This window comes from Phycodurus eques, chromosome 13 (genome assembly GCF_024500275.1).
Source record: "Phycodurus eques isolate BA_2022a chromosome 13, UOR_Pequ_1.1, whole genome shotgun sequence".
NCBI classification, from domain to species: Eukaryota; Metazoa; Chordata; class Actinopteri; order Syngnathiformes; family Syngnathidae; genus Phycodurus; species Phycodurus eques.
In genome coordinates this window covers 3,018,489-3,041,684 of record NC_084537.1, presented here as the reverse complement: position 1 = coordinate 3,041,684, position 23,196 = coordinate 3,018,489, and the positions used below count along the sequence as shown (strand labels likewise).

Genomic DNA, 23,196 nt, shown 5'->3' with positions numbered 1-23,196 from the left:
TGATATTTTCCCCACTTGTGACGGTTTGGCGGATTCAGTAAATGTCATGTTTTTCCGTTATATTACATCAATGATGGAAATGCATGTGGAATAATTCATCCATCCATTTTCCCGTGCTGCTTATCTTCACTAGGGTCGTGGGCGCGCTGGCGCCCGTCCCAGCCGATCCCTGGCGAGTGGCGAGGCACACCCCGAACTGGTCGCCAGCCAACTGCAGGGCACAGAAAGACAAACAACCATTGGCACCCATGTTCACACCTTTGGGCAATTTAGTGTCTTCAATGAACCTACCATGCATGTTTTTGGAATGTTGGTGTACACCAGAGTACCCACAGAAAACCCACTCAGGCATGGGGAAAACATGCAAACTCCACACAGGCGAGGATGAATTTGAACACAGGACCTCAGAAGTGTGAGACAGATATGCTAACCAGTCGTCCACCATGCCACCGGGATGCACATAGCTATTCAGAACAGCAAGGGAGGGGGAAGAAGAGAAGAAGCTATCTTATCATTCTTGGCAAAAAGCACATTAGAAAGAGAGAGAGAGAGGGAGAGAAAGAGCGACACCCCCGAAGGAATAAGCAGAAAGGAAAACAGGCCGCCTGCTTTGTAACAATAAATTAATACGAGCTATATTAGTAATTTACCGTAACATAGAGTGGGTACGGAAAGTTTTCAGATCCCCTTGAATTTTTCACTCTTTGTTATATTGCAGCCATTTGTTAAAATATTTTTTCCCTCAATGTACACACAGCAATGTATTGACAGAAAACAAAACTTAATTGTTGAAATTTTTGCAGATTTATTAAAAAAAGATAAGTGTTCAGACCCTTTGCTCAGTATTTAGTAGAAGCACCCTTTTGCGCTAATACAGCCATTAGTCTTTTGGGGAATGATGCAACAAGTTTTTCACACCTGGATTTGGGGATCATCTGCCATTCTTCCTCGCAAATCCTCTCCAGTTCTGTCAGGTTGGATGGTGAACGTTGGTGGGCAGCCATTTTCAGGTCTTTCCAAAGATGCTCAATTAGGTTTAAGTCAGGGGTCTGGCTGGGCCATTAAAAAACAGTCACGGAGTTGTTCTGAAGCCACTCCGACTGTATTTTAGCTGTGTGCTTAGGGTCATTGTCTTTTTTTGAAGGTGAACCTTCGGCTCAGTCTGAGGTTCTGAGCACTCTGGAGAAGGTTTTTGTCCAAGATATCCCTGTACTCGGCCGCATTCATCTTTCTTTTGATTGCAACCAGTCTCCGTGTAACTGGAGCTGAAAAACACACCACAGCGTAATGCTGCCACCACCATGCTGCACTGTTGGGACTGTATTGGACAGGTGATGAGCAGTGCCTGGTTTTCTCCATAAATTCCACTTAGAATTAAGGCCAACAATTTCTATCTTGGTCTCATCAGACCAGACAATCTTATTTCTCACCATCTTGGAGTCCTAAAGGTGTTTTTTTTTTTTTTTAGCAAACTCCATGCGGCTTTCATGTGTCTACTTCGTGCCACTCTTGCCATAAAGCCCTGACTGGTGGAGCGCTGCAGTGATGGTTGACTTTCTGGAACTTTCTCCCATCTCCTGACTGCATCTCTGGAACTCAGCTACAGTGATCATTGGGTTCTTCTTTACTTCTCGCACCAAGGCTCTTCTCCCCCAATTGCTCAGTTTGGCCTGACGGTCAGGAACCTTAAGTGCAGCATAATTTTTTTTGTAACCTTGGCCAGATCTGTGCCTTGCCACAATTCTGTCTCTGAGCTCTTCAGGCAGTTCCTTTGACCTTACGATTCTCATTTGCTCTGACATATACACTGTGAGCTGTAAGGTCTTATAGACAGGTGTGTGGCTTTCCTAATAAAGTCCAATCAGTATAATACAACACAGCTGGACTCCAATGAACGTGTAGAACCATTTTAAGGATGATCAGAATGATGTGATTACTACATTTCAGACGGAAACCAGGAGGTGTTACTGGACTAGGTACCAAAGGTAGTATTTTTAATGCTGAATAAGGGGTCATTTGAACCTTTCTCTTGTTAGAACTGTCTGCCTGAAGCTATTCAGATATGGCAATTAACTACATACTTCACAGCTTGTGAGACCCATTACCCCCTGGAGATAAAGGACAGCGTGCTATAACGGTGTCCTTTTCCTAACAAATCTGACTTTTGGGTGGTTTGGTGCATGTTATACTTAGCTGAATCTAAATGAGCAGTCCGCACTGCACAAACCAGGGGAAAGTTCTCTTTGCCAATCAGCTGCAAGGTCTCACATCTTTGTCTTTGCTGGTATATTCCCAGGGAAGAACACCAGAAATCTGTAAGGCCATACTCAACACAAAATTGTTTGAGACATTTAACATCGATTTCATGTTGTTGTTCTTCCAAACTGGATTGAAATGAGTCAATTTTCAGGCGATTCTATAGTCAGGACCTCATGCTGGCTGAAGTGTAGCTTGTCATTGGTTGATGATCAAAGTCCAGAATACTACAATGAGTGTTGGCCGGCGATGTGATGAAACTTTAATATGTTGGAGTCCTTTGAATACTTTTAGATTGATTCAATATGGTTTAGGTCTCCACCTGTCCAGGTAGTCTGTATACTTCTCAGGTCCCTGTTCAACATGGCATTATTCGTCCAGTCTGAGGGTATGGTCTTGAGCCGTCAGTATGTCGTGAAGTCTGTGTTGTATGCAGAAGCTTCTTTTTGTCTGAGTGACGTTATCATTTCTACAAGGCCTTTTCCATTGGCAGTTTGCCAAATGGTGCTTCAGTTTGTCATATTTTTTTTAACAATAGGAAATAACGGCCCAAAAATATCACTTAATGTTAACTTTTGCACTGCTTTACACTGATGTTAATTTGGGTGGTATGAATTTGCCCTCTGGCGTAATTACTCGACCCAAGAAAGCCTAATAAAGACAGGCTTGTTTAGTGCCAGTTAAACCCCAATTGTCCATGTTTCTTTTCTGTGAACTTCTCTTCCTTTTGGCTTGTCCCGTTAGGGTTTGCTGCAGCGTGTCATCCTTTTCCATGTAAACCTATCTGCTGCATCCTCTTCTAACACCAACTTCTCTCATGTCTTGCCTCACTACATCTATCAACCTTCTCTTTGGTCTTCCTCTAGCTCTTTTGCCTGGCAGCTCCATCCTCATCATCCTTCTACCAATATACTCACTTTCTCTCCTCGAGATGTGTGCAAACCATCAAGGTTTGCTCTCTCTAACTTTGTCTCCAAAACATCTAACCTTGGCTGTCCCTCTGATGAGCTCATTTCTAATCCTATCTAACCTGGTCACTCTAAGAGAGAACCTAAACATCTTCATTCCCGCCACCTCACGCTCTGCTTCCTGTTGTCTCTTCAGTGCCACTGTCTCTAATCCGTACATCATGGCTGGCCTCACCACTGTCTTGTAAACTATGCCCTTCATCCAAGCAGAGACTCTTCTGTCACATAACACACCCGACACCTTCCTCCACCTGTTTCAACCTGCTTGGATCCGTTTCTTCACTTCCTTACTACCCTCGCCATTGATCTGGACGATTGACCCCAAGTATTTAGTCCTCCACCCTCGCTTTATCTTCTCCCTGTAGCCTCACTCTTCCCCCTCCTCCCGGTGGGACGTGCCCGGAATACCTCACTGGGGAGGTATCCGAATCAGATCCCCCAGCCTCCTCATCTGGCTCCTGTCGATGTGGAAGAGCAGCAGCTCTACTCTGAGATCCTCCCGGATGACCGAGCTTCTCACCCTATCTCTAAGGGAGAGCCCGGATACCCTGCGGATGAAACTCATTTTGGCCGCTTGTATCCGGGATCTTGTTCTTTCGGTCACAACCCACAGTTCTTGACCATAGGTGAGAGTAGATCGACTGGTAAATCGAGAACTTCGCCTTTCGGCTTAGCTCCTTCTTTACCACAACGGACCGATAAAGTCCGCATCACTGCAGACGCTGCTCCGATCCGCCTGTCGATCTCCCGTTCCATTCTTCCCTCACTTGTTAACAAGACCCCAAGATACTTGAACTCCTCCACTTGGGGCAGGATCTCCTCCCCGACCTGGAGAGGGCACGCCACCCTTTTCCGATTGAGGACCATGGTCTCAGATTTGGAGGTGCTGATTCTCATCCCCGCCGCTTCACACTCTGCTGCGAACTGCTCCAGTGAGAGTTGGAGATCATGGCTTGATGAAGCCAACAGAACCACATCATCTGCAAAAAGCAGAGATGCAATACTGAGGCCACCAAACCGAACCCCCTCTACGCCTCGGCTGCGCCTTGAAATTCTGTCCATAAAAGTTCTGAACAGAATCGGTGACAAAGGGCAGCCTTGGCGGAGTCCAACCCTCACTGGGAACGAGTCCGACTTTCTGCCGGATATGCGGACCAAACTCTGACTCCGGTCGTACAGCCCGTTTCAGGGGTTTCGGTACCCCATACTCACGAAGCACCCCCTACAGGACCCCCCGAGGGACACGGTCGAATGCCTTCTCCAAGTCCACAAAACACATGTAGACTGGTTGGGCGAACTCCCATGCACCCTCAAGGACCCTGCCATGGTGTCGAGCTGGTCCACTGTTCCACGGCCAGGACGAAAACCACACTGCTCCTCCTGAATCTGAGATTCAACTTCCCGACGGACCCTCCTCTCCAGCACCCTTGAATAGACCTTACCAGGGAGGCTGAGGCGTGTGATCCCCCTGTAGTTGGAACACACCCTCCAGTCCATCTACTTAAAAAGGGGGACCACCAACCCAGTCTGCCAATCCAGAGGCACTGTCCCCGATGTCCACGCCCCCGATGTCCACGCGATGTTGCAGAGGCGTGTTAACCAGGACAGCCCCACAACATCCACAGCCTTGAGGAACTCCTTGCGACCGAGGAGCTTTTTAACCATCTCGGTGACCTCAACCCCAGAGATAGGAGAGCCTGCCTCAGAGAACCCAGACTCTGCTCCCTCATGGGAAAGTGTGTCGTTGGAATTGAGGAGGTCTTTGAAGTATTCTCCTCACCGGCTCACAATGTCCGAGTCGAGGTCAGCAGCGCCCCAACCCCACTATACACAGTGTTGATGGTGCACTGCTTCCCCCTCCTGAGACGCCGGATGGTGGACCAGAATTTCCTCAAAGCCGTCCGGAAGTCTGCCTCCCTGTGTATAGTGGGGATGAGCAAAGTTCTGTCGGAGTTGGGAGTTGAAACTCCTTCTGACGGGATTGCGCCAGATGTTCCCAGCAGACCCTCAAAATACGTTTGGGCCTGCTATGTCGGACCAGCATTTTCCCCCACCATCGGATCCAGCTCACCACCAGGTGGTGATCAGTTGACAGCTCCGCCCTTCTCTTCACCTGAGTGTCCAAGACATGTGGCCGCAAGTCCAATGACCACAAAGTCGATCATCGAACTGCGACCTTGAGTGTCCTGGTGCCAAGTGCTCGTGTGGACACCCTTATGCTTGAACATGGTGTTTGTTATGGACAATCCGTGACAGAAGTCCAATAAAAGAACACCGCTCGGGTTCTGATCGGGCGGGCCGTTCCTCCCAATCACGCCCTTCCAGGTCTCACTGTCATTGTCCACGTGAGCATTGAAGTCTCCCAGCAGAACGATGGAATCCCCAGCGGGAGCGCTCTCCAGCACCCCCTCCAAGGACTCCAAAAAGGGTGGGTACTCTGAACAACAGTCAGGACCCGTCCCCCACCCGAATGCAACTCCAGAGTGGAAGAGAGTCCAATCCCTCTCGAGAGGACTGGTACCAGAGCCCAAGCTGTGCGTGGAGGCGCGTCCGACTATATCTAGTCGGAACCTCTCGACCTCACACACCAGCTTGGGCTCCTTTCCTGCCAGAGAGGTTACATTCCACGTCCCTAGAGCCAGCTTCAGAAGCCGGGGATCGGATCGCCAAGGTCCCCGCCTTCGGCCACCGCCCAGCTCGCACTGCACCCAACCCATCTGGCCCCTCCCACAGGTGATGAGCCCATGGGAAGGGGGACCCACATTACCCTTTTCGGGCTGTGCCGGCCCTATGGGTGCAGGCCCGGCCACCAGACACTTGCCTTCGAGCCCCACCTCCAGGCCTGGCTCCAGAAGGGGGGGCCCCAGTGACCCGCGTCTGGGCAAGGGAAACCTGAATCAATTTTTTGTCTGCATCATAAGGGGTCTTTGAGCCGTGCTTTGTCGAGTCCCTCACCTAGGACCTATTTGCCATGGGTGATCCTGCCAGGGGCAAAAATCTGCAGACAACTTAGCTCCTAGGATCATTGGGACACTCAAACCCCTCCACCACGATAAGGTGACGATGGGAGGGGATTTGCTAAAATCATTAAAATGCTAAAAAGCTAATGTACTAATGTATTAATGTAAGGTTGGGATGCCAGAGATGCTCAATTGGGTTTAAGTCAGGGCTCTGGATGGGCCATTCAAGAACAGTCACGGAGTTGTTCTGAAGCCACTCCTTTGTTATTTTAGCTGTGTGCTTAGGGTCATTGTCTTGTAGGAAGGTGAACCTTCAGCCTAGTCTGTGGTCCTGAGCACTATGGAGAAGGGTTTTGTCCAGGATATCCCTGTATTTGGCCTCATTCATCTTTACTTCGATTGCAACCAGTCGTCATGTCCCTGCAGCTGAAAACCACCCCCACATCATGAGGTTGCCACCACCATCATTCACTGTTGGGACTGTATTGGACAGGTTATGAACAGTGCCTGGTTTTCTCCACACATACCGCTTAGATTTAAGGCCAAAAAGTCCAACCAGTATAACCAGTATAAGTAAAAATAAATAAATGAAATAAAAAAAATTGACATTTTTGGCAGAAAGCGTGGCCATGGCAGCATAGCAAATGATGATTTTACCGTGACATCAAAACCTGTTGGAACTTGACTAAAGATGCTCATATCTTTTCAAAATTTCACACACTTGTTGACAATCCACACTTAAATGCATCTCTGAAAAATAATCGTACTAATAGTGCCACCTATTGGCACAAGGAAATGACGTGTTTCATAAACATGCACACAAAATCATGAAACTTTAACACATCAAGCCTGGCAAAAATGTCATTTTACAGTTTTTTTTTTTTTTTTTTTGGAGAATGTTTTTGAAAATGGCTCCGTAGCTCTCCTAGGTCTACCAAAATTTGGAGGTATACACTACATGGCCAAAAGTATTGGCTCAGCTGCCTTGAATTACATATAAATTTAAGTAATATCCCTTACTAAATCCATATGGTTTAATATGATGTATCTACTCTTTGCAGCTGTAACAGCTTCAACGCTTGTCTAAAGGCTTTCAACAAGGTTGAGGAGTGAGTTTATGGGAATTTTTGCACATTCTTCCAGGATCATTTTCGTGAGGTCACACACACTGATGTTGGACGAGAAAACCTGGTTCACTGTCCACTCAAAGGTGTTCTATTGGGTTGAGGGCTGGAATGGCTGGACAGTCAAGTTCATCCATACCAAATTCTCTCATCCATGTCTTTATGGACCTTGCTTTGTGCACTGATGCACAGGGATGTTGGAAAAGGAAGGGGTAATGCCCAAACTGTTTGACTGTCCAAAATCTCTTGTTATGGTGAAGCATTCAGTTACTTTCACTGGAGCTCAGGGACTAATATTTTGGACATTTCCAACTTTGGAACAGTTTGCAAATGGCCCCTTGCTGTTCCACCATGACTGTGCAACAGTGCACAAATCAAGGTTCATAAAGGCATACTGTAAATGAGAGCGTTTGATGTGCATGAAATTGACTGGCCTGCACAATCCTGACCTCAACCCTGTAGAACACTTGGGGATAACTTAGAGCGGCGACTAAATGTTAGGCCTTCTCGTCCAACATCAGTGTGTAATGTAACAAATGCGGTTCTGGATAAATAGTCATAAATTCCAATAAACACACTCCCAAAAATTGTGGAAAACCTTCCCAGAAGAGTTTAAGATGTCAAAAGTGCAGAGGGCGGAACGATGAAGCTGTTTGCTGACCAGATTTAGTGATTGTGTGTGTGTGTGTGTGCGTGTGTGCGTGCGTGCATACGTGCGTGCATGCATACGTGCGCTAATTTGCCACATCCACTGCCAAAACAACAACAAAAACTTACCGGAAGGTGTTTTCTCAAGTTAGAAGTGGGCTGAAATATTCAAGTTTGGGCAGTCACAATTTAAGAGCTGCATGACAGAGCTGTTGTTTTTTGGTCTGTAAACACACTCGTGTGGCTGTTTTTGTTTTCTTCCAAAATGAGTCATTTTGATTGGCTTGCGATGGCTACGTGTGTGGTTATGCGACTGCATTGTGTCGTCTGATTAGTGAATTGGAGTCAAATGACATTAGTGTTCACGTTTGATTGGCGCAACGGGTTCCATATGCGAAAGTCGAGATGTAGTCTAAAAATAGACAAGCACATGCATGAATGGATAAGAGGAGCGAACGGCATGTCGATCATTGTAACAGAGTAAAAGTATCGATCCTTCACCTAAATACTCAAGTAAAAGTAAAAAGTACAGTGCAATATCAAAAACATGGGTCAGTCGCACCCCCCACAAATTTTCAGTGAAGCAGTCCGGACTGTATATTTTCACCTTGGTCTGTAAAATTGGGAAGCATATGTTGCCCAAAGTCTACAAAAAATCTCTTAAAGCCATACTCTAAACCCAACAGTAAGTCCGCCATTTTAAATTTACTTTCAATTTTGGACCTACCTTTCGCCTTTTACAAATATTACAATAGCCAAGCTTTATACATAGTCATCTGAAGAGGCACCCACAAATGCTGGCTGACGAACTTGCTAAATCCTCATATCAGTAAGTGTATGTTAGGTTAAATTTGATAGCTGAGTTGCTGCTTGTTGTAATCAGAATCAGAATCATCTTTATTTGCCAAGTATGTCCAAAACACACAAGGAATTTGTCTCCGGTAGTTGGAGCCGCTCTAGTACAACAGACAGTCAATTTACAGAACACTTTGGGGACATAAAGACATTGACAAAAAACAATTGTGCAAAAAGATGCAGAGTCCTCTAGCACTTAGAGCAGTTCGAATGACTAATATTACAATAGTCCGGTGCAATGACCATTGTGCAAAGGGCGCTGAGACTTCAAGGAGTGTATGCGGTTTAAAGTGACGAGTAGTGCGATCATCTGGGACAATGTTGGTTGTGCAAATGTTACAGATACTCCTCAATCAGTGTGCAAATGGAGCAGATGCTACTCTGGCATGAGTGGCCAGTATATGCAAATAGTGCAGCATTGCGAGACAACTGCAGTGAGTGCACGAGTAATACATAATTGGCCCCACAGAAATGTGACAACGAACTCAAGTCAAAAAATTGCCAGCTTGTTGTAATGGAATTATAGGTTAGGTGTTTAAGAAGTTGATCGCAAGAGGGAAGAAGCTGTTGGAATGTCTACTAGTTCTAGTTTGCGTTGATCGGTAGCGCCTACCTGAGGGAAGGAGCTGGAAGAGCCGGTGACCGGGGTGCAGACGGTCCGAGAGGATTTTGCACGCCCTTGTCTTAGTTCTGGCAGCGTGCAAGTCCTCAATGGTGGGTAGGGGGGTACCGACAATCCTTTCAGCAGTTTTGATTGTCCGTTGCAGTCGGAGTTTGTCCTTTTTTGTAGCAGCACCAAACCAGACTGTGATGGAAGAACACAGGACCGATTCGATTACCGCTGTGTAGAACTGTCTCAGCAGCTCCGGTGGCAGGCCGTGCTTTCTCAGAAGCCGCAGGAAGTACATCCTCTGCTGGGCCTTTTTGAGGACGGAGTTGATGTTGGTCGCCCACTTCAGGTCCTGAGAGATTGTAATTCCCAGGAACTTGAAGGTCTCGACGGTTGACACAAGGCAGCTGGACAACGCGAGGGGCAGCTGTGGCGAAGGATGCCTCCTGAAGTCCAGTCGGGTTCGCTGAGGTGCAGTCGTTCGTGTAGAGAGAGAAGAGCAGCGGAGAGAGGACACAACCTTGGGGCGCCCCAGTGCTGATGCTGCGTGTGGATGAGGTGGCCTCCCCCAGCCTGACCTGCTGTGTCCTGCCCGTCAGAAAGCTGTAAATCCACTGGCAGATGGCAGGTGAGACGCTGAGCTGGAGAAGCTTGGTTGAAAGGAGTTCAGGGATGATGGTGTTGAACGCTGAGCTGAAGTCCACGAACAGGATCCTCGCGTAGGTCCCTGCACTGTCGAGGTGTTCTAGGATGAAGTGCAGTCCCATGTTGACTGCATCATCCGCAGACCTGTTCGCTTGGTAGGCAAACTGCAGGGGGTCCAGCAGGGGACCTGTGACACTCTTGAGGTGGTCCAGCACGAGACGTTCAAAGGACTTCATGACCACAGGGTCTCAAATCCAGGTCAGCTTGCAAAATACAAATTACACAGAGCTGATATTTTATAAAGTGGTTATAATTTGGTGACATAGGTCCTCACATGAGTGTTAGCATTATGCAGGTGTGTGAGGGCTGTATTGATTGTAGACCAGTCACGATAACAATTTCTTTAAGACAAAATATTTTCCCAATAACTATCACAATAAATTGTTTTTTTAATGCCTCTGAAATCATGAATAATAAGGCCCGTCATTTTCTAAATTTATTTTATTTTATTTTGCTTCTAAATCAGTATTTTTATTTTTATTATTGTTGTTGTTATACTTTCCTTTCTTGTTTCTCTATTAAATAGTTTTTCTTTATTCCCCTGGGTCTGAAATAAAGAATAAAGCTGCAAAACTAGCCTGGTTTAGAGCCTTCTGTTCCGATTATAGTCTGTTTAGAAGCTCAAACTGAATGAAAATGATCCATATAAAAACATCAGTAGGAACTGAATTCGAATGGAATCTCATTCGGTTTCACAGGGGCGGAATATTCCTTTTGCCAAACTATTCAGAAGTATATGTTCGCCATTCGGAATCGAGCCGGGAAAAGCTCTGTCTGGGCATGCTTTGTCTCGACATAAAAGCGCGGTGATATCGTTAAAGCACAGCGTAAATATGGCAGCTCCTGATGGAGGTCTTGTTTTTATCAAGCGTTTTTTTTTTTTTTTTTTTTAAATAAATGTAAGAAACAATCCCAACTACTGTGCTGAACAGACGGACCTCCATCTTGATGAATGACGTGACGTTCACGACAAGCCGCGCATGTCACACAAATGTAGTGCACATCATGTACTGTATAAACCCCATCGGAATATATCACATCACATCTAAACAGTTGACCAGAGATCTTCAATTGAAATGATTTATAATATGTTGCTGACAGGCTATCATTACAGGCTAAAAATACTGGCATTTCCCCATTGTTGCCACCCATTCAGTCCACACTAGTAGCCAGCTGCAGCTTTCACCCTTCAATCTCAAAAATGTGAGGAAAACGTATTGTTTGGATGGTCTTTTTTTTTCATGAGGAACTAAAACAAAAACAGGACTTTTTTCCTTAATGTGCAAACAAAAACACGCAACACAGTAGAACAGGCATGATGGTGAAAGGACATGGATAACTTAAATCAGTATTATTGTTGTTGTTATTATTACTACTTTTTCTTTACTCAGCGATATGAATCCCCCTGGGTCTGAAATAAAGAAAGAAGAGCTGCAAGACTTAGCCTGGTTTACATGGAGACTTCTATTCCGATTATAGTCTGTTTAGAAGCCCAAACTGAATGAAAATCCTGCATATAGAAACATCAGTCGGAATAAACAGGCCGAATCCAAATGGAATTTCATTTGGTTTCACAGTGGTGGAATATTATATTTATTTGGTCTTATCGGCACAGTGACCGACTGGTTAGCACATCTGCCTCACACCTCTGAGGACCTGGGTTAAAATCTGGCCTCGCCTGTGTGGAGTTCGCATGTTCTCCCCTTGCCTGTGTGGGTTTTCTCCGGCTACTCCAGTTTCCTCTCACATTCCAAAATCATGCATGGTGGTAATTGGCGACTCGAAATTGCCCGTAGGTGTTAATCTGAGTGCAAATGGTTGTTTGTTTATAAGTGCCCTACGATTGGCTGGCGACCAGGATGGACTTTAATTTAGTCTACAATTTGGCCTATTAAAATGGGTTTAAAAATCATATATTAATCAAAAATACTCCCAACTTTGCACTCTTACTCATAGATCAAGCATATAGAATGATTTTTTTAAACTTTAGTTTTGGCAAATCAACTACTTATTTTTCAGTACAACATCATTTCGTACTGTTTGGCTTCAAATCAAGAGGAGCAGTTCTCAAAGTCTGGACCTGTAAAACTGAGACATTAACCCATTTAATACAAAAAAAATAGTTTTACTTCTCTTAGAACTTGATCATTTAATCCCAAAGACGTAGTTTTATGTATTTTACGTTTTTGTGCGTCATAGGCTTCAGAAGGGGCTGACGTCACTCCTCTGATTTGGCCTGAGAGAAATCTTAATCCCCACAAAAACGGACACTAGATGGCAGCAGTGCATCATACAACCTATGTTCTACTGCATATTACTAAAGAATGGTAACGGGTAGAAACAAACTTTTTCGTTTGTTTGGAAAGATGGAAACTTTGTGGTAGATGCCATGTTTATATAGCCATAGAACACTATATTCTGTGTGCCTTGAAAGATCGGTCAAAATCTTCTAAAATGGCCGGTACTGAGGGGGGGTTCTCATTTGAAAAATGGTTGGGATTAAATGAGTTAATGACAGACATCAAGGCGTACATTTAGAATATTCCTGAAGGTTTGTTTGTTTATGACAAACATGGGATTTTTCAATGTCATTTTGATGTCCACTGACAGTGTCTTCAACCACCACTAGGGGGTGATCGTGTTCCATTGTTCAACAGTCATTACTTCCTTCCCCTCCCAAACCATGTTGTGCCAGTCATGAGGAGAGTTCCAATCAGTTTTATGGCTCCAGATGATATATACCAAGTTTCCTGTGTCTTGTGGCAACAAACCAGGTAGTTGAGGTTCAGGAAGCAGGAATGCAAAAGTTCTTGTGGTTGCCGTTGACAACCTGGCCATAGGCGTAGTCGCTACATTACGGTACTGCTATTATGCCACTGTCGAATTAAAACCATATAGTATCACTTTGAGTGACGTTTAATAGAGTACCAAATAACACCGTTAACTACGACCTAAACAAAAGAAAGCTTCAGAAGCTTTCAATTTCTCTCACAAACCAGCACAAAACTTAGTTTAATTACTGTATTACTACTATTAATTACGGCACAGTGACCAATTTAGCTCATCTGCCTCACAGTTCTGAGGGCCTGGATTAAAATCTGGCCTCGCCTGTGTGGAATTTGCAAATTCTCCCCCGTGCCTGCGTGTGTTTTCTCCAGGTACTCCGGTTTCCCCCCACATTCCCAAAACATGCATGCTAGGTTAATTGGCAAAACTAACTTGAATGTGAGTGCAAATGGGTGTCTATGTGCCCTGTGATTGACTGGCGATCAGTTCAGGGTGTACCCAGCCTCTCGCACAGAGTCAGCTGGGATAGGCTTCAGCACGTCCTCTACCTTAGTGAGGATAAGCAGTACAGAAAATGGATGGATGGATGGATGGATTCTTATATTGCAAAACAAAATATATTCCATACTTTGACAGTGTGGTTGTACAGTGATTTTAACTGATACACATAATAATTTTCCTAGTAATCCATATTTACAATTATGTACTGTATTATAAAATAACCACAAGAACACAAAATGTGTGAGTTTCCAGGTCTGTCGCCTTTGGAAATATGGCCGAGTGTGTAGTTTCAATGCAGTCAAAGCAAATAGGCTGCTGGGGCTTCTTCGGTCCACAATTTAGCTGTCTTTACATATGGTTTGTGTCTATAGATTTTAGGTTTATAAGCAGGGGATCAAGGACAGTGAGATGTGATCTGATCGACCAAGATGTGGCAGGGGGTTGTCTCTGTATCTGGTATTTTGGTGCAGACCTGGTCCAAACTATTGTTTTCTCTGGTTGGAAAGTTCACATTCTTGAACAATCCAGGCAGGGCAGACTTCAAGTTTGCATGGTTTACGTTTCCTATCGCTAGGATAACACAGTCCGAGTTAATGGACGCTTTCCGCTTCCATGGCAGCCCTCGTGTTAGCTTGGGAGCAGGGGGGACCACGACTATGGTAGCTGATGTGGCTTTTCTCAACGGAGAAAAGGGTCTTCACTGTAAACATAAGATACTTGATGTCTGGACAAGAGAAAATGTCTTGAAATGTAAACCTATATGTAATGAAATTTAACATGTAGCTTGTCGTTGGTGAATATTTACCAACTGCATGGTTTTCCAAGTAAATAAAGCGGGCACACCGGCATTTTGCTGTGCCTTAATTGGCGAACACTCCATATTCTCGTGAATGCGCACACAGAAATAAAACAAAAAGATTGACGCTCATGGTAATAACGCTGTTACCTAACAATTTGTGTTACCAACATTGCAGCGCTACTTCGCTTTTGTTTTGACATAGCTGCCAAGTCATCGGTGGGGAAACGTTTGCGTAAGGACACCCCAATACTATGTCACAATTCCGCCAAATTCACAATGCACGTTTACGGATAGAGGTAACTCACAAAAAGACTGACTTGATTGTGTAATTTCTCACTTGATTTGTGGGTTGGCAATCCATAGATTAACCCTAGCCCAACATTTTGTATGAAAGCATTTTCCATTATACAGATTAAAGGGGACATAACTGTAATAAACTGTAATTCATATTCTTTCCTCTTCATGCTGTAAAACCCATCTTCCATTAATCTACCATGTTTAACTGCCTTTATTTTTATTTTACTCAGTGCTCAATGTTTTTTTCTTGCTGGGTTAACCTATTTATCATTTTGTTTTAATATAATGATCTCAGTACTCTCTATTTGTCTGACAGTGCCCAGCTTCTGCTGTACAGTGGGGGTTGACTGGAAATCTCTGACCACACCGGCCTGCTTGCCCCTCACCACTGACTACTTCCCTGACCGCCAAATGCTACAAAGTGACTACACTGAGGGATGCTATGACTTACTGCCTCACAGTGATCTGGAGAGGTGTTTGTAGACATTTACTTTGACCCAATCATACCAATTTGTTATTTAGACTTTTCGTGTGCAAAATAAAAATAAATGAGAAGAAATGTATACATTTTATATATGCAGTCATCTTAAAGGTACCCATCCATCAAAATAAAAAAGCCCCCTTTTTTATGCATAACACACTCAACTAACCTAAAACTCAACTTGATTTATACAACACTTTAAATACAACCACAGCTCAAAACAATTTAAGATAAAACAATAAAACAAAAACACTAAAACAGGTGCTGAGTCTTAACCCAAGATGAAAGTCGAAGAGTAAAAACGTGTTTTAAGACTAGTTTTTAAAATGGACAGTAAGGGGGGGTGTGTCCCAATGATCCTAGGAGCTAAGTTGTCTGGGGCTTTATGCCCCTGGCAGGGTCACCCATGGCAAACAGGTCCTAGGTGAGGGACATGACAAAGCACGGCTCAAAGACCCCTTATGAAGAAGACAAATTATGGACTCAGGTTTCCCTTGCCCGGACGCGGGTCACCGGGGCCCCCTTCTGGAGCCAGGCCAGGAGGTGGGGCTCGAAGTAGAGTGCCTGGTGGCCGGGCCTGCAGCCATGGGGCCCGGCCGGGCACAGCCCGAAAGGGAAACATGGGTCCCCCTTCCCATGGGCTCACCACCTGTGGGAGGGGCCATAGGTGTCTGGTGCAGTGCGAGCTGGGCGGTGGCCGAAGGCGGGGACCTTGGCGATCCCATCCCCGGCAACAGAAGCTGGCTCTAGGGACGTGGAATGTCACCTCTCTGGCAGGGAAGGAGCCCGAGCTGGTGTGTGAGGTCGAGAAGTTCCGACTAGATATAGTCGGACTCGCCTCGACGCACAGCTTGGGCTCTGGTACCAGTCCTCTAGAGAGGGGTTGGACTCTCTTCCACTCTGGAGTTGGCCACGGTGAGAGGCGCCGAGCAGGTGTGGGTATACTTATTGCTCCCCGGCTCGGCGCCTGTACGTTGGGGTTCACCCCGATGGACGAGAGGGTAGCCTCCCTCCGCCTTCGGGTGGGGGGACGGGTTCTGACTGTTGTTTGTGCCTATGCACCAAAGTTCAGAGTACCCACCCTTTTTGGAGTCCTTGGAGGGGGTGCTGGATAGCGCTCCCGCTGGGCAGAACCTGAGCGGTGTTCTGTTATTGGACTTCTGTGCTCGTCACGGATTGTCCATAACGAACACCATGTTCAAGCATAAGGGTGTCCACACGTGCACTTGGCACCAGGACACCCTCGGTCGCAGTTCGATGATCGACTTTGTGGTCGTGTCATCGGACTTGCGGCTTGTCCATGTCTTGGACACTCGGGTAAAGAGAGGGGCGGAGCTGTCAACTGATCACCACCTGGTGGTGAGTTGGCTCCGATGGTGGGGGAAGATGCTGGTCCGACGTGGCAGGCCCAAACATATTGTGAGGGTCTGCTGGGAACGTCTGGCGGAATCCCCTGTCAGAAGGAGTTTCAACTTCCACCTCCGACAGAACTTTGCTCATGTTCCGGGGGAGGCAGGGGACATCGAGTCCGAGTGGACCATGTTCCGCGCCTCCATTGCTGAGTCGACCGACCGGAGCTGTGGCCGTAATTTGGTCGGTGCCTGTCGTGGCGGCAATCCCCAATCCTGTTGGTGGACACCAATGGTGAGGGATGCCATCAAGCTGAAGAAGGAGTTCTATCGGGCCTTTTTGGCCTGTGGGACTCCTGAGGCAGCTGATGGGTACCGGCTGGCCAAGCGGAATGCAGCTTTGGTGGTTGCTGAAGCAAAAACTCGGGCATGGGAGGTGTTCGGTGAGGCCGTGGAGAAAGACTTCCGGATGGCTTCGAGGAAATTCTGGTCCACCATCCGACGTCTCAGGAGGGGAAAGCAGTGCACCATCAACACTGTGTATAGTGGGGATGGGGCGCTGCTGACCTCGAATCGGGAAGTTGTGAGCCGGTGGGGAGAATACCTCAAAGACCTCCTCAATTCCACCGACTCGCCTTCCCATGAGGAAGAGTGAAGGAAGAGTCTGGGTCTCTGAGGCTGGGTCTCCTATCGCTTGGGTTGAGGTCACAGAGGTGGTTAAAAAGCTCCTCTGTGGAAAGGCCCCTGTGGTGGATGAGATTCGGCCTGAGTTCCTAAAGGCTCTGGATGTTGTAGGGCTGTCCTGGTTGACACGCCTCTGCAACATCGCGTGGACACCGGGGACAGTGCTTCTGGATTGGCAGACTGGGGTGGTGGTCCCCCTTTTTAAGAAGACGGACCGGTGTGTCTGTTCCAACTACAGGGGGATCACACTCCTCAGCCTCCCTGGTAAGGTCTATTCAGGGGTGCTGGAGAGAAGGGTCCATCGATAAGTTGAATCTCAGATTCAGGAGGAGCAGTGTGGTTTTCGTCCTGACCGTGGAACAGTGGACCAGCTCTTTGCCCTCGGCAGGGTCCTCAATGGTGCATGGGAGTTACACATGTGTTTTGTGGACTTGGAAAACGCGTTCGACCATGTCCCTCGGCGAGTCCTGTGAGGGGTGCTTCGGCAGTATGGGGTACCGAATCTCCTTATACGGGCTGTTCGGTCCCTGTACGACCGGTGTCAGAGTTTGGTCCGCATTGTAAGTCGGACTCGTTTCTGGTGAGGGTTGGACTCCACCAAGGCTGCCCTTTGTCACCGATTCTGTTCCTAACTTTTATGGACAGAATTTCTCTGCGTGGCCGAGGTGTAGCTGGGCTCCAGTTTGGTGGCCTCAGTATTTCATCTTTGCTTCTTTCAGATGATGTGGTTCTGTTGGCTTCATCAGGCCGCGATCTCCAACACTCACTGGAGCGGTTCACGTGTGAAGCGGGTGGGATGAGAATCGGCACCTCTAAATCTGAGACCATGGTCCTCAGTTGGAAAAAGGTGGAGTGCTCTCTCCGGGTCTTTGTGTCTTTGTATCGGTCCGTTGTGGTAAAGAAGGAGCTGTGGTCACAAGTGGTCTGTCATCCGGGATGGGCTCAGAGTCGAGCCGCTGCTCCTCCGCGTTGAGAAGAGCATCTGTTTAGGATGCCTCCAGGACGCCTCCCTGGTGTGAGGTCTTCTGGGCTCATCCCACCGGCAAGAGACCCCGGGACGACCCAGGATACGCTGGATAGACTACATATCTTGGGTTGCCTGGGAACGCCTCGGGATCCCCTCGGAAGAACTGGGGGAAGTGGCTGTGGAGAGGGAAGTCTGGGCTTCCCTCCTAAAGCTACTTCCCCTGCGACCCGACCTTGGATAAGCGGTAGTAGAAGGATAGATGAATGGATGGATGTATACTGAAGGTATTTGGGTTTCAGATCAGAAGATGACTATAAGGGAAAAGTTCAGAATTCCAGGTTTTTTTTCATGGTATTTCCATCTATATGTTAAACAACTCAGGACAGAGCACCTTGTGCTTGAAGCCACCCACTTTTCAAGTGAGCAAAAGTATTGGAACTTGTGACTGATGTGTGTTTCTAGTTGCACAGGTGTTGCTTTTTCGATTGATTGCTTAAACATTAGATAGCGCTTGTTTTTGGCTTTGGGTTTAATCTGTGAAAACTGCATTTGCTGTTCAGCAACCATGAAGACCAGAGAGCTGTCTATGGGAGAAAAGCAAACAATTTTGAAGCTGAGAGAAGAGGGAAAATCGATCAGAGCTATTGCACAAACATTGGGCATAGTCAATACAAGAATTTGGAATATCCTGAAAAAGAAAGAAACTACTGGTGTACTGAGCAACAGATATCGAACAGGTCGGCCAAGGTTATCAACAGCAGTTGATGACAGAAACATTGTGAGATCTGTGAAGAAACACCGAGACAACAGTCAGTGAGATCACTGCCAACCCCCACAGGGCAGGGGTGAAGGTATCACAATCCACTGTTCGAAGAAGACTTTGAGAGAAGCAAAGCAAATTTATTTATATAGCACATTTGGTACACAATGTAACTCAATGTGCTTTACATGATTAAAAGCATTTAAAAACAGCTTATAAACATGGGGGGAAAATTGTAAGAAATATCATTTAAAAGTGGAAATGCTCTAAAAAGCATGAGAAAAATGAAGAGTTTTTAACGTGGACTAATAAAACATTCACACTTGGAGCTGACGTCACTTCTGTTGGGAACGTATTCCATTGGTGTGCAGCATAAAGCTAAATGCTGCAGCAACATATTTCAGCATATTTGAGAAGACATATACGGGCCATATGACAAGATGCAAACCACTCATTAGCAAAAAGAATCGGAAGGCCAGATTGTATTTTGCAACGAAGTACAGAGATAAGCCACAAACGTTTTGGAACAAAGTTCTATGGACTGATAAGACCAAGGTTAACCTCTACCAAAGTGATAGAAAGGCCAAACTATGGAGAAAGAAAGGGTCTGCTTATGATCCAAAACACACAAGCCTGGTGAAGTCAATGGGTCACAGGCTTGATGCAGTTATTGCAAGTAAGGGTGATGCCACCAAATATTAAACATTGTTCACTTTAAGTTAATTTAATTTCTGTTCCAATACTTTTGTGATCGGCTCCAGCACGTATATAATATGAATATATGTGTGTGTGTGTGTGTGTGTGTGTGTGTGTGTGTATATATATATATATATATATATATATGTATGTATATAAAGACAAACAACTTTAAAAAATAAAAACATCGAGTTTCACACCATAATGTTGGTTTAAGAAAATCCTTCATACACAGGTTGTAATTTAGTCACACAAAAAGGCTAGACCGAAGAACCCGAGTCAGGGTCAGTCACGTTGTCCAAACAGTCGGCATGAGGAAAAAGTTTCGGAAAACGTCAGTCACAAGTAGGAGAGGAAGGTGTTAGAGGGTCAATGGGGGCCGCACGCATATACTGGACAAACGCAGAGCCAATCATGATCGACACAGAAAACAAGTGCAATACGATATAGCTAAGCCTGGCAACCGAGTCCTGTTAACCAGTCAGAATCAAGAACCTCAAGCACGGTTCAATGTTCTTCTTTGCCTTACAGGATATAAATCCCTCTAGATAATTTTAAACTTCGACACGGAGTTTGGGAATCTCAACCTTTTAGAATTTTCCAATGTTTAAAGATTTGCGCGCCAGCTGAATCCAAGGCTTTCAAACCTGTTTAGGCGGGAACACGCTGGTTTCCCGCCAGGGGCTTCAACCCGAGGCGTTAACGCGTTTAGATTGTATTTTGCAACGGAGTACAGAGATAAGCCACAAACGTTTTGGAACAAAGTTCTATGGACTGATAAGACCAAGGTTAACCTCTACCAAAGTGATAGAAAGGCCAAACTATGGAGAAAGAAAGGGTCTGCTTATGATCCAAAACACACAAGCTCATCTGTGAAGCTTGGTGGAGGTAATCTCATGGTTTGGGCTTGCATGGCTGCTTCTGGAACAGACTCACTCGTCTTTATTGATGATGTAACTCATGATGGTAGCAGCAAAATGAATTCTGAAGCCTACATAACCATTTTGTATGGCAATTTAAAGAAAAATGCATCTGAACTAATCGGGAGAAGTTTAATCATGCCACAAGACAATGACCCAAAAGACAATGACCCAAAAGACACTACCAACACAACAAAGGACTTCATCAGGAGGAAAAAGTGGAAGGTCTTAGACTGGCCAAGTCAATTACCTTAACCCAATCGAGCATGCATTTTACCTCCTGAAGAGGAGACTGAATGGAATAAACCCCAGAAACAAACAAGAACTTAAAGGGGCTGGAGTAAAGGCCTGGAAAAGCATTTCAAATGAAGAATGCAACAGCCTGGTGAAGTCAATGGGTCACAGGCTTGATGCAGTTATTGCAAGTAAGGGTGATGCCACCAAATATTAAACATTGTTCACTTTAAGTTAATTTAATTTCTGTTCCAATACTTTTGTTCACTTGAAAAGGGGACTGTACAAATGTTTTTTTTTTTCAAAATTACTTCACTATATTCATAATTTATAATTTAACAGGAGATGAAACAGCAAAGTTTGTACGTGAGCGTTGAACGTAATGTTCAAGTGATTGGGAGTGGGGGATGAGCCTAAACCTCAACCTCTTCACTTTCACCCACGTCCCTTTTTAGCTCACGTTCTCTATTGGTTGGCCAACAAGCCAACGCTTTGTCAATTGTGCTTCACAGTGATAGTAAGACCACATCGAACGGTCCTCACGCAACCTCGCTATAAACGCTTGGCCGCCCCAAGCTGCTGGATGCCTTGATGTTGCCAAGGACCAAGCCGAGCAAAGCTGTTTTACAAATTTAAATTATAGTAACAGTGATCCAATTAGAGCAAAGCTTATTTACATATCAAATATTGAGAAATCAAATGTGAGGTGAGAAAAGGGCATTCTGCGCATTTCCAAATGAAATTATTTTGCGAAGCCGATAGGACACATAAAAGATTGTATAGATTTTTATATTTTATTTTTTGTCCTGTTCGGCTGTTTGGTCAAGCAGAATGAAGAATCTGTATCTCTTTTATGCCGGAACAGTTTTACTGTGTCACAATGGGGTTTTTAAGCTGCCGCTGTGGTTTCTTAGTATTATAATGGATATTTATTGAGAATCAGAGTCGATCAATCAAACGAAACAAATTTTCTACAGATAAAAGATTGTACAAAAATAAAATATTGATGCAAGGGCACCTTTAAATAGGCATATTCCTCTACTATAAGTTCATGTTTGAATATATTATGTGACTTTTATTTAAAGACTTAATTCTTTGTAGGCGAGAAGATGAAGTGCCAGGGATGAATGCTGCTCAAGTGTTTGAAGAATTTGTCTGTCAGAGGTTGATGCAGGGCTACCAGATCATTGTCCAATCTAACAAGAGGAGACGACAAGCCTCTGTAGCTACTCCCCTTGGCAGCAGTCCTTTATACACCAGAGGTAATTCAAAGTTTTATAAATGTGTTGTCCATTAAATACATATCTGATAAAATAGGCTGCAGTCCACTCATTTTTATCTTTATTAATTTATTTATTTATTTTTTTTTTTTTCTTGTGATATCTTTGTTTGGTAGCAAAATATTCAAAAGTTGCCACACTCTGGACACCTGAAAACATTTTAAACTGATTTTACCTTATTTTTCTCCGATCTGTGTGGTGATCCCATTGTGGGCACCAGTAAACAAACCCGGTGGTGCCGATGCTATTCACCAACCTTGGTCAGTCTACCATCTGTCCTTCAAACCTCCAACGAATCTGCTTTCTCCGAGTGTCGTCCTCTTCTGCCCTAGTATGGATCCTCCCTTTTTATTTGGCTCTTTCTCTGGTCATCTTGTTCAGAGCGAGCAGCTAGCTCCAGACTAACATCCTTGATGGCTGCCTCCAAGCTGACTTATTCTTCCTTACGGCTGGTGAAGTGCAACAATTGGTTCATTCCAGAATGTATCGGCAACATCAAGCAGCGCAAGTTTGCTTGCCTACAGCATGGGAGCCAAAATTCAATTCCATCCATCTGGTCAGCCGGTTGCTCTGTCACACCTTCACACATCATCAGAGCGCTATGCTACGGGTTTGGAAAACATGGAGTGGATTTTAATCTTCTCAAACCCGGGCAAAGACTCCCCAGCATTTCAAATGTCAAAATGGAACTATTAAATGCACAATCACTGACAAATAAATCATGCCTTAACGACCACATCCTGAACAAAAGGCTTGACTTGATGTGCATCACAGAAACTCGGCACCAGCCTGATGTAGCCTGTCCACTTGCCTATGTAGTTATCTGCAGAAGGATCAAACTCTGACTGCACTTTTCTCAACGAGTAGAGCATATTGAGGTGAGTGTGTCAATTTGCATTTGGGTATATGGCATACTGGCCGTGGTGGAGGCGTGTTTGCTTAGCTATAGGGATGAACTCAAACTGTCTCCTCGAGTTCTTCCAGAACTTTCATTTGAAGGGGATTCTCCTGCGTTCCCCACAGCACTTCTGCTTATCTATCGACCCCCTAAACTAAACTCAGTTTGTATGCCAGAAATACAAGACCCCTTAACCTTCTGCCCAATATCTCCAAATACGATAGTTCTCGGTGATCTGAACATCCATGTCAAGACCCTCTCCTGTCGTTAAGCTGCTGAATTTTTACGAGCACTGGACTGTTTGAACATAAATCAACATGAACTCCCCTCCCCACAATAAGGGACACATCCTTGACCTGGTTATTGCAGACCATACCTCCATAAAAAACCTTAAAATGTATGACTATGGTGTCTCAG

At 45.3% G+C, this 23,196-nt stretch overlaps 1 protein-coding gene across 13 annotated transcripts in view; it reads left to right on the top strand.

Moving 5' to 3' along the window:
- Positions 1-23,196, top strand: part of depdc5 (DEP domain containing 5, GATOR1 subcomplex subunit) — a 222,700-nt gene that overhangs the window by 105,768 nt on the left and 93,736 nt on the right. For all 13 annotated transcript variants that reach the window (XM_061695209.1, XM_061695212.1, XM_061695211.1 and 10 more), the window contains 2 exons: positions 14,827-14,983; positions 21,703-21,863. In XM_061695209.1, coding sequence (XP_061551193.1) covers positions 14,827-14,983; positions 21,703-21,863 — 318 coding nt within the window. The remainder of the gene's footprint in view (positions 1-14,826; positions 14,984-21,702; positions 21,864-23,196) is intronic.